Source organism: Scyliorhinus torazame, chromosome 3 (assembly GCF_047496885.1).
Source record: "Scyliorhinus torazame isolate Kashiwa2021f chromosome 3, sScyTor2.1, whole genome shotgun sequence".
In the NCBI taxonomy this organism is placed as follows: domain Eukaryota; kingdom Metazoa; phylum Chordata; class Chondrichthyes; order Carcharhiniformes; family Scyliorhinidae; genus Scyliorhinus; species Scyliorhinus torazame.
The window spans coordinates 283,209,262-283,224,479 of NC_092709.1; the positions used below are offsets into that span (position 1 = coordinate 283,209,262).

Here is a 15,218-nt window from a genome sequence, read left to right on the forward strand (position 1 = left end):
ATTAGTAATGGTGACAATGACAATAGATTTTCATGAAAAGCGCATCTGGTTCACTGATGTCATTACAGTATGGCCTGTATGTAACTCCCAAAAATATGGTTTTCTATTAGCTGCTCTGTTGCATCCAAGAAGGCAGCTCACAACCTTGAGGAAACTCCAGATACCCATGAAAGATTGACTTTGGTTGTCAACAATGCAATTTAGCCCATTCTTTCAGAGTGCTAGAACAATAGAGTACAAAGCAAAAGGAATGTTGATTGAAACTGTGATTTCAAATCTATATTGTAAATAAAGGTTTACCACAGTTTTTTAAAATGTCAAGCATATCTTGTTCTAATGCTCTCGATGTATGTTTAAGTACTTTTCTTCATCATTTTTCCCTCTCACTAAATTCTGCATTAGTTTAAGTTCAAATATTTTAGCACCTTTTTCTTTCTTTATAGAAGTGTTCAATTTTTGCAGCTGTACCCGTTTTATAATGACATTGAAACATAAAATAACTGAATCCTTGATAGCTGTAAAGTGAAATATATGCCTGTGCACATTTGCTATTTACTACCACAGAAGATTATTTTCTCCTCTTTGCGCTACTATTGCTATTTGACAAAGTGAGTAGAGATTTGAGGACCCAATTTGAATGAAATGTATGGTTTCAGGCAGATTAACTGAGGGATGGTTTGAAAATCAAATTCATGATTGTGTATTATGTTAACAGACAGGGATTAAAGGCCCAATAAAAATGCCTCTAGCTTTCATTTTAATCTACTTTGGAACAGTGAAGAGGCATTGCACAATCTCAATGGCTTTTGTTTCTTAAAATTACTTATTCCATAAAGTTACATTGTATTAAAAAAATGTAATGAATTTGGAAGCGTTTGTTCCCTTAAGTGGAAGAGAAGAAGTATTGTGTACTTTTGCGTGCCTTTCTGTTTTATTTTCTAATACTCATTAAATTACTGTCAACTCTTAAGAATCAACACTGCAATGTAACCAGACAGTTCATCTTGTTTTAACATAATCTGTATTCTTGTACTGCCCGATAACCATGTTTGCTTCAATTGGAGCTGCTGGAGTTTTTGGGGCTGTCCAACTTTTAAAGCAAAGAGCTCACCTTAGCTGTAAAACAAATTACCATTTGCTTCGAGCTATATTTTAAAATTATTGTTAAATTAAGATATGGATGGATGTGTTCCTCTACTTAAACAAAAAGCACTGAAGCAGCAATCTTGAAGGATTGTCACCTCAATTGGACTTTTGTGATTAAAATTTCTACAGTGACTGGATGAGACTGTTTTCCAGTCTCTAGGAGTTGTCTGGGAGTGACTCCTTTCGCAATTGTTTAATTTCTCAGTTCTTCATTGTCGCCTAGTCAAAATCTTGGAACGCTCTCTCCCTAAAAGCACCATGGGTGCACCTACGCCACATGGGCTGCAGTGGGTGACCGCAGCCCACCACTACCATAAAAGGCAATTAGCCAGACCACATCCCATAAAAATGAATTTTAAAATTGTATTTCTGAATGCATAAACAACATCCCTAAGAAGGCCAGCATTGATGAAATCTGTAGCAATCTACTGCATGGGACAATCTGATCAAGGTGGGCCAGAAGTGTCATAAATTACAAAGATTGGTGACATTTCCCAACCTGCATTGAGTGGTCGTGATATAATCGTGCCTAAATCAGAAGGTTGAGAATTCAGGCCCCGTTCCAGAGACTTAACACCAGATCATTGTAGTACAGACTAGTACATTGTAGTACAGACTGGGCGGCATGGTTGCTCCACACACCATGGTCCCAGGGCCACTGTCTGTGTGGAGTCTGCACATTCTCCCCGTGTCTGCGTGGGTTTCCTCCAAGTGCTCCGGTTTCCTCCCACATGTCCCAAAAGACGTATTGTTAAGTGAATTGGACAATCTGAATTCTCCCTCTGTATACCCGAACCGACGCCGGAATGTGGTGATTAGGGGCTTTTCACAGTAACTTCATTGCAGTGTTAATGTAAGCCTACTTGTGACAGTAAAGATTATTATCATTAGTACTGCACTATCTGAAGTTCAGTTTTATTTTTAGCTGAGATCTTCAATGGAGACTCCATCTGCTTCCTTGGGTGGGTGGGTGTAAGAGATTCCAAGTTATTTGTCAATAGTTATCCTTGGCCAACATCTGAAACAATTGATTTGATCATTGATTTATTTTATTACTGTTTGATTTTTAAAATTACTGTTTGTGGAACCAAGTGTACATGTTGTTTGCCGAGTTTCCTCCTTTGTGTCAGTGACTACACATCAGAAGTGTTTCTTTGTCTGGAAAGTGCTGTGGGATGCTCTGGGGTGTGGAACATGTTTTTTTCGGAATCTTATAGCAAAGAATGCTGTAAATCCTCAGCAGATAAAGCAACATCTGTGGAGAGGAACAGTGTTAACATTTAAGGTCATTGATGACCTTTCATCAGCACTATATAATCTTTGCAGTTCTGAACAGATTATTAAATGTGGTAGATATCTTTAAATATTCTTACTGGGATTTGTATATTGTAATTTTTAATAGGAATTCCGTAACTAATGCCCTGAATCAAGCAGCTCAGCTTCCAGGTGGTGCAACTGGTGGTTATGAAACAATTCAACATTTCAATGACATAAAAGAAAACCTTCATACTGTTAAAAGAGATCTTGCAGCATTAGTACAGAAAAATGTAAGTGTTCCTATTAAATCTAATGTCTTAAATTTTAGAATCTTGGGATTTTCCATGCCCCGAATGATCGTTATTTGAGGAATTTTCTCTTTATACTGTACTGAAAGAAAACGGCTGTATAGTATGTCGACCACTTCTATTTGTCATAAAGAAGTTCAGAAAATCCAATCTTGGGTAAAATGGAGAGAACATGGACTTACAAATATTTTATTCTGTTGTGTAGTGGCAATTTAAAAAAATTTAGAATACCCAATTGATTTTTCCCAATTAAGGGGCAACTTAGCGTGGCCAATTCACCTACCCTGCACATCTTTGGGTTGTGGGGGTGAAACCCACGCAAACACGGAGAATGTGCAACCTCCACACGTCAGTGACCCAGAGCCGGGATCGAACCTGGGACCTCGGCGCCGTGAGGCAGCAGGGCTAAGTGTAGTAGCAATTTTAACAATATAGAACTCTTAAACATTGCTTACTGGCTCAGTACAATTTAAATGTCCAAATTTGGTCAATTCCAGTAAGTTGTAAAGTCACAAAAAATTTTTGTGTATTCTTTGCCTTTTTGATTGTGGTAAATTAGCTGCACAATACAGTTTCCAGCCAAATATCACATTTCTGTTATACATTTAAGTTTAGGTAAAGCATCATTGTTCTCTGGATTTGAGTTGAATAAGTGATTTGTGGAACGGTAGCACTACTGCCTCACAGCGCCAGATACCTGGGTTCAATTCCAGCCTTGGCTGCCTGTGTGGGGTTTGCACGTTCTCTGTGTCTGCATGGGTTTCCTCTGGGTGCTCCGGTTTCCTCCCAAAGTCCAAAGATGTGCAAGTTGGATGGATTGGCCATGCCAAATTGCCCTTGGTGTCCAAAGATGCATAGGTTAGGTTACGGGGATATGGCAGGGTGAGGAGTGAATCTGAGTGGAGTGCTCTTTCAGAGGTTCAGTGCAAATTCGATGGGCCGACTGGCCTCCTTCAGCACTCTATGGATTCTATGATTCTGTAAGGATTCTGTGAAGTGTTTGTTTCCCTCACTTCACAGCCAACCTTTATTATATTACATTAGATTTAGATTTATTGTCATGTGTACCGTGGTACAATGAAAAGTAGTGTTCTGCGTACGTTAATGTCCGTTTGCATCCCTGCATGTGTTTTGGCACCTTGTGAGCCTGTCTCCTCTTCTGGGCAGGGAGATATCTTAAGGATATGATTTCACAATCTTGAGCAAGAAATGAAATGAAAAATGAAAATCGCTTATTGTCACAAGTAGGCTTCAAATGAAGTTACTGTGAAAAGCCCCTAGTCGCCACATTCCGGCGCCTGTTCGGGGAGGCTGTTACGGGAATTGAACCGTGGTGCTGGCCTGCCTTGGTCTGCTTTCAAAGCCAGCGATTTAGCCCTGTGCTAAACTCCTCGACTTCATGTACTACTACCACTTGACTCTAAAACAATCACCATCAAAATGCAAAATGCTGCAGATGCTGGGAAGCTGAAATAAAAGCCGGAAATGCTGCAATTGCTTAGCAGATCTGCAGATCAAGAGCAGTTAATGATGGCTCAGTGTTCAATACCTTTCTTTCAGTCTGACCTCCTGGAGCACAGCATATGCACAAGTCTTGGTCATGTATGGGGATTCCCTTGCCGTTTTCCCCCTGCCCCATTTTACCTATATGTGCGTGCTCATCTTTTTTACATAGATTCCTTGGGAAGGTTTGTCCAAACAATCCTACTGAGCTGTCAGCCCTTCTGGGAAATCTTGTGTAAGATGATGCAGGAGCTATAACATTTCTGGATCCTGAATGTTCTACTGTGCAGCAGTAAGTTTGTGTCTTTAATAGGGAATGGCTTGATCGAGTGGGCACAATATAAAATGCACAGGCAACAGGGTGGCACAGCGGTTAGCACTGCTGCCTCACAGCACCTGGGACCCGGATTCAATTCCAGTCTTGGGTTACTGTGTGGAGTTTGCACGTTCTCCCCGTGTCTGCGTAGGTTTCCCCTGGGTGCTCCAGATCCCTCCCACAGTCCAAAGATATGTAGGTTACGTGGATTGGCTGTACTAAATTACCTTTAGTGTCCAAAAGGTTAGGTAGGGTTATGAGGATAGGACAGGGGAGTGGGCCTAGGTCGGGTCTCTTTCAAAGGGTCCGTGCAGATTCTATGGGCCGATTGGCTTCCTACTGCACAGTAGGGATTCTGTGATTCTATGAACTGTTCTACATCAGCCAATGTGTGTTCGTCCAGACAAATATGTTCTCTGCAGGTGGGTTTGTGCTTTTTAGAGGCAATCTTGAGGGCATGGTTTCACTGCATTAACTAATGCTAGTGTTTATTTGAGGCTTATTGTTGATGTCTTTCTTGTTATCTTTAACAGATAAACATTGAAAAACCTAAATGTCCAGAATTGCCTCCGTTCCCATCATGTTTGTCTACAACTCATTTCTTCATGTTTGTGGCAGTTCAAACCGTATTGTTTATTGGTTATATCATGTATCGGTAAGTAAACTTTTATTGGTAAAGTAGATTTTTATATTTACTTTGTCAGCCTTTTAAGAATTTAAATGGTGAATCTAATTTCCAATGTTAATTTTAATGCTGTGCAAACTGTCGGAAGGTGTTGATATGCTACATTCACTAGCATTTCTTTTTTGGTTAAATGCTGGGAAGTTCGCTATTAGTCCAATTCCTATGAAAGAACATGATCCCCTGATGTACTAAATTACTTTGCATGCTTGCTGTTACTAAAATCTTAATGATATACTTATTCAATTAATCTTGTGTGAATTTTACTGGCAGTTCATGCTTTCCTTTGTCAAACCCAGAGAAATTATTTTCTGTAAATACCTGGTATATAGTTTTTAAAAATTCTTTTTATGGGGCGTTGGCATCGCTGGCAAGGCCAGCATTGGTTGTCAATCCCTAGTTGTCCTTTAACTATGTGGCTTGCCAAGTAATTTCAAGAGGGTCACCAACAATTACGCAGTAACGATAACTCATGATAAGCCTATCGATGGACTGGACTGATAATTTGTAGGAAATGAGGTGAAATCCAGATTAACATTAATGTTCAGAATAGGAATGCATTATCTTGTAAAGCATGCTTCATCCAACATCCATTTATGATTACTATATCATGGACTTTGTTCACTGCCACTATTTTCAAGAATACTACACTTCTTACTGTTAAAATAACTGGCAAAACTGCTGCTCTCGGCTTGTGCCCCCTCCTTTTCTTTTCCTTCAGAATACCACAAATTTGAAAATCAAAATTAACACCAAAACCTTTTTACATAGATACTCTTGAGATATTACGACTGATTTTTATTGCCTTTTGTAATTACATCATGATTAATTCTTTGAATAAGTCTTCAAGAGATCAATTGACGTGGCTCTCGCTTTTATTGTGGACCGCAGCAAAAGCGAACTTTAATGAAGGACCCACCAGCATCGCAAACTGCTTTAGTTGCAATACTTTGGTTTATATGATAGGAACTCTTGAGAAAAGAATATTGCACTACAATTCATTCTTCATGGTATTCAACTTAAATAGAAGATTGAATGAAAATCATGAATTGCCCCAATTTTAAATGTTAAACTTAGCAAAAAATCTCACTCGTTTTAAAACTGTTATTCTTCAGTCAGTCCCCCACCCCACTTTCTGCAGCCTTTGGGAACTTCCCTCCACCTTGTATAGTACAATTTTGTAATCTGTGTGATCACATTTTTCAAACATTAATAATTCTTTTGTTTCACAGGAGCCAGCAAGAAGCAGCTGCAAAGAAGTTCTTTTGATGTAATTGTTCTTAGTTTTTACTTTGTTAGTGTCCTGGAATGAAACAAAGGAAAACTGTAAATGATGGACTTTTTTTTATATAAAAAAAAAAAAATATTTTTCAACAAACTTAAGTTATTGTGGTATATTCATTTTGAGAATTGTAAAGGCTATTTTGGGCATATGAATTATTTTTCTACAGCTAAAGATGAAGCTGTGGACAGCAATTTTTTTTTCATTTCTGCATTGTGGAATTGTGAAGCTACAGAAGAATTAAATAGATGTTTATATTGAGGAAGCGTACACTTTCTAGGAAAAAAAGCAATAATTAAGATGCCGATTTGTGTTCATTTTGGAGATTCCTCAGATGAGTTGAAAGCACTGAATAGAAATGCTAAGGTGCCAAAAAGCATCATTTGATTTTACAATTATTGCTTCACTGTCTGTGCCTTGATTTTTTTTGTTTCACAGTTAGCATCTTGTAAAAGCACCTATTTTATGACCATGTCTGGTCTGATCTTTTTCCCTGTAGTTTTTCTTCAATCTAGAATGTTTTTCTTGCCCTTCACTATAAAGTTGTGCTTTCGGGGTGGGGAGAAAATTAAACTTAAGACTTTATAAAAACATTTTTTTAAAAAAATTATCTACAGATTATTCTTATCTGATCCTTTGCCCTTAATGGATAGTTTACATTTGCATTGTTGGTGGCTTCAAAATTGATTTCCTTTTCTTGTGTTTGTCAAATGTTTTCCTCTCAACAATTCAGTGCTTTATAAAGCCTAAACATTTTGGAATTGAATACAGCTCCCATATTGGGGGATAGGGAGCTATTTCTTACACCACTTTCTGTCCCTTCTAGATGGGTCACAGGAAAAAAAAAACAGTTGAGAATACATTCAGATATTTAAACAATAAAAGATACCAAAATTCTCCCTGTAGGTTTCCTCCGGGTGCTCCGGTTTCCTCCCACAGTCCAAAGATATGCAGGTTGGGTGGATTGGCTGTGCTAAATTGCCGTTGGTGTCCAAAAAGGTTAAGTAGGGTTATGGGGGTGGGGTGGAGGCAGGGGCTTAAGTAGGGTGCTCTTTCCAAATGCTGGTGCAGACTCGATGGGTCGTATGGCCTCCTGCACTGTAAATTCTATGATCTCTCCTTATCTGGACTCCCACATGTCTATTTCAGCCTTTGTTTCTAGTCCATGTAGTTAGTGCTTCTTTGAACTTTCCTCTCCTCATTTCTTCTGAAACTTAGCTATGTTGTCCTATGTCACCTTCCTCTGCCCTCTACCTACACCATTTTGAAATTCAGATTTACTGTAGCGTCACCTGCTTTCAACACCTTTCCCAACATTATGACCTGTGTGTCTTCCTTTCTATAATTAGAGTCTTTTAAAATACAAGTATCTTTACTAATTGTTATGACAATAACAGAGCAATAAATTATTCAACCAATTATCTGAAGAATAAATGTGTTCCACAGATGTCTACATTTAACACCATTAAAACAAATCATTACATGAACTAAAGTTATTGGTAAGTGCAGATGCTGGAAATCTGAAATAAAAAAGAAGAACTTGCTGGAAATACTCAGCGGGTCAAACAGCACCTGTGGAGAGAACTGTCATTCAGAAAGAGTTAGAAGAAATAAAAGCACTTCTACCTTTAGCATAACTATTTAAAATATCCAGATACAGCCCCACTAGGGACTCGTACCCCTTCAACATGCTGCTTTATGGCTGCTAGTGCTGCAAAAAAAAAAAGGGAGCGTGCCCGTGGTTAAGGACATGATTTTGGCTGAATGGGAAATTACAAAATGGTCAAAACTACAGATTAGTTGACGCCATACCTGCCTGCTGCTGGTAGTTGTCACCTTGAACTTCATTTTCTGACTTGTTAGCTAGCAGTAGTGCCTAAAGTTGGGTCTGGAGCCTAATTTGAGCCCAATGTTTCTTAACAATAATAAAAACAGAAAATGTTGGAAATACCCAGCAGGTCAGACAATATCTGGAGAGAAACCGAGCCTGAAACATTGGACCATAACTTCTTCTCGGAGTTGCAATCTGCTGCAGATTGCCACACCAGACCGACTTATCTGCACGAAGATTCTTAAGCACCTGACCTTCCTGACTCCGGCTGGATGAGACTCGGGCAGTGCAGCAGGGCTCCACCATTTTGCAATTTCCCATTCAGCCAAGACCATTTCTTAACCATGCACAATTGAATGCGATGGCTGGGATTGTCTGCTCCCAATTACATTGGATGGGTTTGGCTGAGAACTGCAAAGTTTTGTTTTTATGTCTGCATATGCTGGTGACCTGATTGTCCCCGCTCCCTATAGTGACGGGAGGCATTTCTTGACATTCAATGTTGGGAGCATCATTTGAATACGTTACCATATCATTATCAGGCCCCTTCGCCTGAATCATCTCCCCCAGTCAGAATATCTATCCAAGTAGATGGGATGGCAGAATGGTGTGAATCACGACTCGTCCTGTCCTTTGCCCACCCCCCAATCCTCCTGCAAGGGGAGCATACGTGAATGCACAATGCAGGGGAAGAGCGAAGAAGAATTCCGAGCAAAGGGGTGGGGGGAGAAAGAGAGATGGTCATGCCAGGGTACCCCCTGGCACTATCCAGGCAGTGGGGTGGGGGGGGGGGCAAATGTGAAATGTGTCTCTGCTGGGGTGGCCCATTTAAAAATGGCACCCCATCCTTGTCTGTCTAGCGGGACAGACAAATCAAGAGGTTATCTACCAATGATACATCAAAGACCCAGACTATACAGTGGAGAAAGCACCATTGCTGTCAGCTGCTTCTACAGCCCTTTGCCCACCAACCATCAGCCTTTGCCAATTTCCTGGAATTCTCGCCCAGTGTTAAAGTAATAATCAGAGTTACAAAGCCAGGGCTCACAGTGTGGACAGGGGCGAATCCCTAATCCAGCTCTTTTCCTGCTCCAAAAAACAATTCAAATTGAATCCAATTCATGGTCTCCACAAGAAAGACATACCAGATCCAGGCATTACACCTGATCCCACGCTCATCTTATCTAAAAGGCCAAGAAGCGCTACACTTGATCTGAGCCAAAAGGACGAGAAGCGATGTGTCAAAATTAATGGGAGAAATAATCTTCATCAGCACTATTAAAACTGAGGTTCTTGGTTACTTATTCTGGCTGCTGTTGCATTTTTTGGAGCTCTATTCTTGCATGGACTTTACAGGAATTGGTGCTGAAGCGCTAAAACCTTATGTTGAAAAGAGTCGCTTCCAAACATCGGTAGCCTGGTTGAAAATGAAAAAATGAAATGAAAATCGCTTGTTGTTACAAGTCGGCTTCAAATGAAGTTACTGTGAAAAGCCCCTAGTCGCCACATTCCGGCGCCTGTTCGGGGAGGCTGGTACGGGAATTCCTCTTTGCGATTGAGCGAGGTTTGGAGAATTAAGAGTGGCCTTGCAGAGCTGGACAAGTGGCTAGAAGGGGGGGGGAGGGTGGAAATGATCTTGTCAGGTGGCCTTGTCCATCAAGCTTTTTTTTCGGAGCAATTCTCTTGCTTCAACTCCAATGAGAGCCACTCCATGAGTGATCTTCCTGTCCCAAAATGGTTGTGATTGAAATCTGTCAAATGCTACAGTCACAACTTCAACCTCGAAGCAGGGCAAGGACAGTATTAGATCTCGCTGTTTGTCAGTGGACTGGTATGTTGTGGGTCTGAGGCTTACAGTTGCTCAATGGGTGAGGGAAAGCAGTTGAGTGTTAATAACAATAGGTGGATGATAGTGGAATAACAAAGTGAGCATCAGATGAGGCTCGTGGTGCATTTAATAAGTTTCTCATTTTAAGATGAGCTATTCACCCTGGTTACTTGTCAGGTTATTTAACTTATTCCTGCATTGTTCCTTGGATCCAACACTTGGCATCGATCTTTGCTGTTAGCTCTTGTACTACTCCCCTGAGCAACTCCCAACTAAAAATATAAAACGGGCTGTATTTTATCCCATCTGAACAACCAGCTTCAACATGATTGTAAAGGGGACAGGAGATGTGATCACATGGTGGGGGAAACCTTCCATTGGCAGTTGACAGAACCTCTAGGGCTGTAATCTCAGGATTACTCCCTGTGCCACATGCCAGTGAGGCTAGAAATAGGAAGATAGAGCAGCTAAACAGCTGGTGTGGGAGGGAGGGTTTCAGTTATCTGGACCACTGGCAGCACTTCCGGGGCAGTTGTGACCTGTATAAGAAGGACAGGTTGCATCTAAACTGGAGAGGCATAGATATCCTGGTCGCAAGGTTTGCTAGTGTCACACGGGAGGGTTTAAACTAGTATGGCAGGGGGGTGGGTACCGGAACAATAGGTCAGAAGGTGAAACAAATGAGGGAGAACTAGGGAATAGAGCCAGTATGGCGCTGAGGAAGAGCAGACCGGGAGATGTTACTGAAAACAGTGGGACTGGTGGCCTGAAGTGCATATGTTTTAATGCAAGAAGTATAACCGGTAAGGCAGATGAACTTAAGAGCTTGGATTAGTACTTGCAACTATGATATTGTTGCCATTACAGAGACCTGGTTGAGGGAAGGACAGGATTGGCAGCTAAACGTCCCAGGATTTAGATGTTTCAGGCGGGATAGAGGGGGATGTAAAAGGGGTGGAGGAGTTGCGCTACTGATTAGGGAGAATATCACAGCGGTACTGCGGGAGGATACCTCAGAGGGCAGTGAGGCTATATGGGTAGAGATCAGAAATAAGAAGGGTGCAGTCGCAATGTTGGGGGTTTACTACAGGTCTCCCAACAGCCAGCGGGAGATAGAGGAGCAGATTAGTGGACAGATTTTGGAAAGGAGTAAAAGCAACAGGGTTGTGATGGGAGACTTTAACTTCCCCAATATTGACTAGGACTCACTTAGTGTTAAGGGCTTGGGCGGGGCAGAATTTGTAAGGAGCATCCAGGCGGGCTTCTTAAAACAATATGTAGATAGTCCAACTAGGGAAGAGGCTGTACTGGACCTGGTATTGGGGAATGAGCCCAGCCAGGGTGTAGAAGTTTCAGTAGGGGAGCATTTCGGGAACAGTGACCACAATTCAGTAAGTTTTAAAGTCCTAGGGTGAATGTGCTAAATTGGGGGAAGGCTAATTATAACAATATTAGGCAAACCTAGATTGGGGGTGGATGTTTGAGGGTAAATCAACATCTGACATGTGGGAGGCTTTCAAATATCAGTTGAAATGAATTCAGGCATATTCCTGTGAGGAAGAAGGATAAATATGGCAAATTTCAGGAACCTTGGAAAATGAGGGATATTGTAGGCCTCGTCAAAAAGTGGTGGGCAGCACGGTAGCATTGTGGATAAACAAACAAAGAACAAAGAAATGTACAGCACAGGAACAGGCCCTTAGGCCCTCCACGCCCGTGCCAACCATGCTGCCCGACTAAACTACAATCTTCTACACTTCCTCGGTTCGTATCCCTCTATTTCCATCCTATTCATGTATTTGTCAAGATGCTCCTTAAATGTCACTATCGTCTCCTTAAATGTCACTATCGTTCCAGGTACCCACTACCCTCTGTGTAAAAACACTTGCCTCGTACATCTACTCTAAACCTTGCCCCTCTCACCTTAAACCTATGCTCCCTAGTAATTGACCCTTCTACCCTGGGGAAAGGCCTCTGACTATCCACTCTGTCTATGCCCCTCATAATTTTGTAGACCTCTATCAGGTTGCCCCTCAACCTCCGTCGTTCCAGTGAGCACAAACCGAGTTTATTCAACCGCTCTTCGTAGGTAATGCCCTCCATACCAGGCAACATTCTGGTAAATCTCTTCTGCACCCTCTCTAAAGCCTCCACATCCTTCTGGTAGTGTGGCGACCAGAATTGCACACTATACTCCAAGTGTGGCCTAACTAAGGTTCTATACAGCTGCAACATGACTTGCCAATTCTTATACTCAATGCCGTATGCCTTCTTGACTACCTGTGTTGCCCCTTTCAGTGACCTGTGGACCTGTACACCTGGAGGTGTTGACCTTGGGTAGGGTGCTCTTTCCAAGAGCCGGTGCAGACTTGATGGGCCGAATGGCCTGTTTCTGCACTGTAAATTAAATGATAACTCACTGGGAGTGAGTTACAGGTTGCTCTTTTAAATTGGCCTGAGTTGAGGGGTCAATTATTAGGAGGCTTAGGTTTAAGGTGCAAGATTTAGAGGAGATGTACGAGGCAAGTTTTTTTACACAGAGTAGTGGGTGCCTGGAATCCGCTGCCGGAGGAGGTGGTGGAAGCAGGGACGATGACATTTAAGGGGCACCTTGACAAATACATGAATAGGATGGGAATAGAGGGATACGGACCCGGGAAGTGTAGAAGGTTTTAGCTTAGACGGGCAGCATGGTCGGCGCAGGCGGGGAGGGTGGCAAAGGGCCTATTCCTATGCTGTACTCTGTTCTTTGACTGCTGGTTTCACCAATGCAGCAGATGGGCTACAAAAGAGCTGTTGGACAAATAGGGAAGCTTTTCATGATAGTCTCAACTTTCCTGCTCACAACTTGCCTACTCAACTCCATTTAGAGCACAAAATTAAAATTTCACTTGTAACTATTTCACATGACGTTATTTGTTGAGACTAGCTGAGAGTGCTAAATGTACAGATGTGCCTCATGGTTGAAATGCATTGATGGTTACAGGGTGTTTGGGGCATTTTCTTCATTTTGTTTTTGCAATCACTGTTTATTGAATATTCATGTTGGTGTCCAGTGGTGAACTTGCCATTCCGATAGACATGCTGATCTTGCAGGCATAACTGGCCCTCCCTATTATACATTTTAAATATATATATATTTTCAGAATTTTTCCATTTTAATAAATAACGCAACACAATCGTCAGCTGGTACAGTACAGCCTAACGTTTCTCCATGTATGAATACAGAAACAGACAACAAAAAACGCAGTTGGTTCAGCTTAATCACTGAGTGAAACGTGTATAGATGGATGCAGTTCCATCATCACTCAAGACGCTTGATACCATCCAGGGTAAAGCAGCCTGTGTGGTTGGCAACTCTACGATGAACATCGATGCACAGACAAGCAGTGTTTCATTACAAGGTGTACTGCAGCAACTTAGCAAGGCACCTCAAGCAGCACCCTCCAAACCCTCAACTGCTCACACCGAGAAGGACATAGCGGCAGCTGCAGGCGAACACCGCCAGCTGGACACTTCTTCCAAGTCATTCACCGTCCTGACTTGGAAATATATCACTGTCAGTGGGTTAAAATCCTGGAACTCCTGCCCTAAAAGCATTTTGGATGTATCTACACTGCAAGTGCTGCAGCAGTTGTTGCAACCATCAATTCACTCGAGACGGGAGTAGAAGTAAACTGTGGCTTTAATCAACTTAGAACAGTGCCTGCCTGCGACTGATCCAATACTGAGAACCGCCTACAGGTTGACTGCTCTTTATACCTCCCTTCAAGGGGAGGAGCCATGGGCGGAGCCCATACAGGCCCCAACATGTTATCCTATGGATAATACTAGACAATGGCCCATAGGAGCATCCCACAATGGCAACAGCATAGCACAGATACAAATACAATGGTGGATTATTGGCATAATACATTCACCCCCTGTTAAAAAAATGAAGTTCGGCGGGGGAGACGGGTTCATAAGTTCAGCTGGTCTGGCGCATGGATTGTGCGCTGTGATCGCCGAAGCTCTGGCATTGTTGCTGGCCCGGGTGTCGAGCTCGTCTGTGCTGGCATCGGTAGTGAGGGCGCCGGTGCGGGCACAGACGTGGACTCTGGGAGCGTCTCTTCTGGAGCTTCATTCCTGTGGATCGGTGAAGGGGGGGATGGCGGGAGGATGGGAGTGCGGGAGCCATATGGGGCAGGGGCGCTGGTCATGGTAGGTTGGGCGGGATATAGTGGAGGGGCGGTGGTGGTGGTGGAACCGGCGGGCACCAGGTCCCGGAGGGAGACCGTATCCTGTTGGCCATCGGGGTGTTCGATATAAGCGTACTGGGGGTTGAAGTGTAGGAGCTGGACCCTCTCTACCAGAGGATCGGACTAATGGCTCCTGACGTGTTTTCTGAGTAGGACTGGCCCCGGTGTCTTCAGCCAGGACGGAAGTATTGGGCAGCACGGTAGCATTGTGGATAGCACAATTGCTTCACAGCTCCAGGGTCCCAGGTTCAATTCCGGCTTGGGTCACTGTCTGTGCGGAGTCTGCACGTTTTCCCCGTGTGTGCGTGGGTTTCCTCCGGGTGCTCCGGTTTCCTCCCACAGTCCAAAGATATGCAGGTTAGGTGGATTGGCCGTGATGAATTGCCCTTAGTGTCCAAAATTGCCCTTAGTGTTGGGTGGGGTTACTGGGTTATGGGGATAGGGGGGAGGTGTTGACCTTGGGTAGGGTGCTCTTTCCAAGAGCCGGTGCAGACTCGATGGGCTGAATGGCCTCCTTCTGCACTATAAATTCTATGATAAGTGAGGCCCCTGAGGTGGATCTCCGAGGGAAAACCAATAGGCGGTCATGAGGGGTCTCATTTGTGGCCGTTCAAAGTAGGGACCTAATAGAGTAGAGCTCATCTGGGAGGACCTCCTGCCAGTGAAAAACTGGGAGATTCCTGGACTGCAGGGTCAGTAGGACGGTCTTCCAGACCGTTGCGTTCTCCCTCCTGCGTTCCCCTGCGGTTATAACTAGTAGTCCTGCTCGAGGTGATGCCCTTACTGAGCAGGTACAGACGCAGTTCGTCGCTCATGAACGACGGGCA

At 42.9% G+C, this 15,218-nt stretch overlaps 1 protein-coding gene across 1 annotated transcript in view; it reads left to right on the top strand.

Moving 5' to 3' along the window:
* The window catches only part of lman1 (lectin, mannose-binding, 1), a 68,485-nt gene extending 60,557 nt beyond the window's left edge, over positions 1-7,928 (top strand). The window contains exons 11-13 of the mRNA XM_072497326.1: positions 2,549-2,693; positions 5,064-5,185; positions 6,445-7,928. Of these exons, the coding sequence (XP_072353427.1) occupies positions 2,549-2,693; positions 5,064-5,185; positions 6,445-6,481 (304 nt within the window). The 3' untranslated portion in view covers positions 6,482-7,928. The remainder of the gene's footprint in view (positions 1-2,548; positions 2,694-5,063; positions 5,186-6,444) is intronic.
* Positions 7,929-15,218: the final 7,290 nt, after the last annotated feature.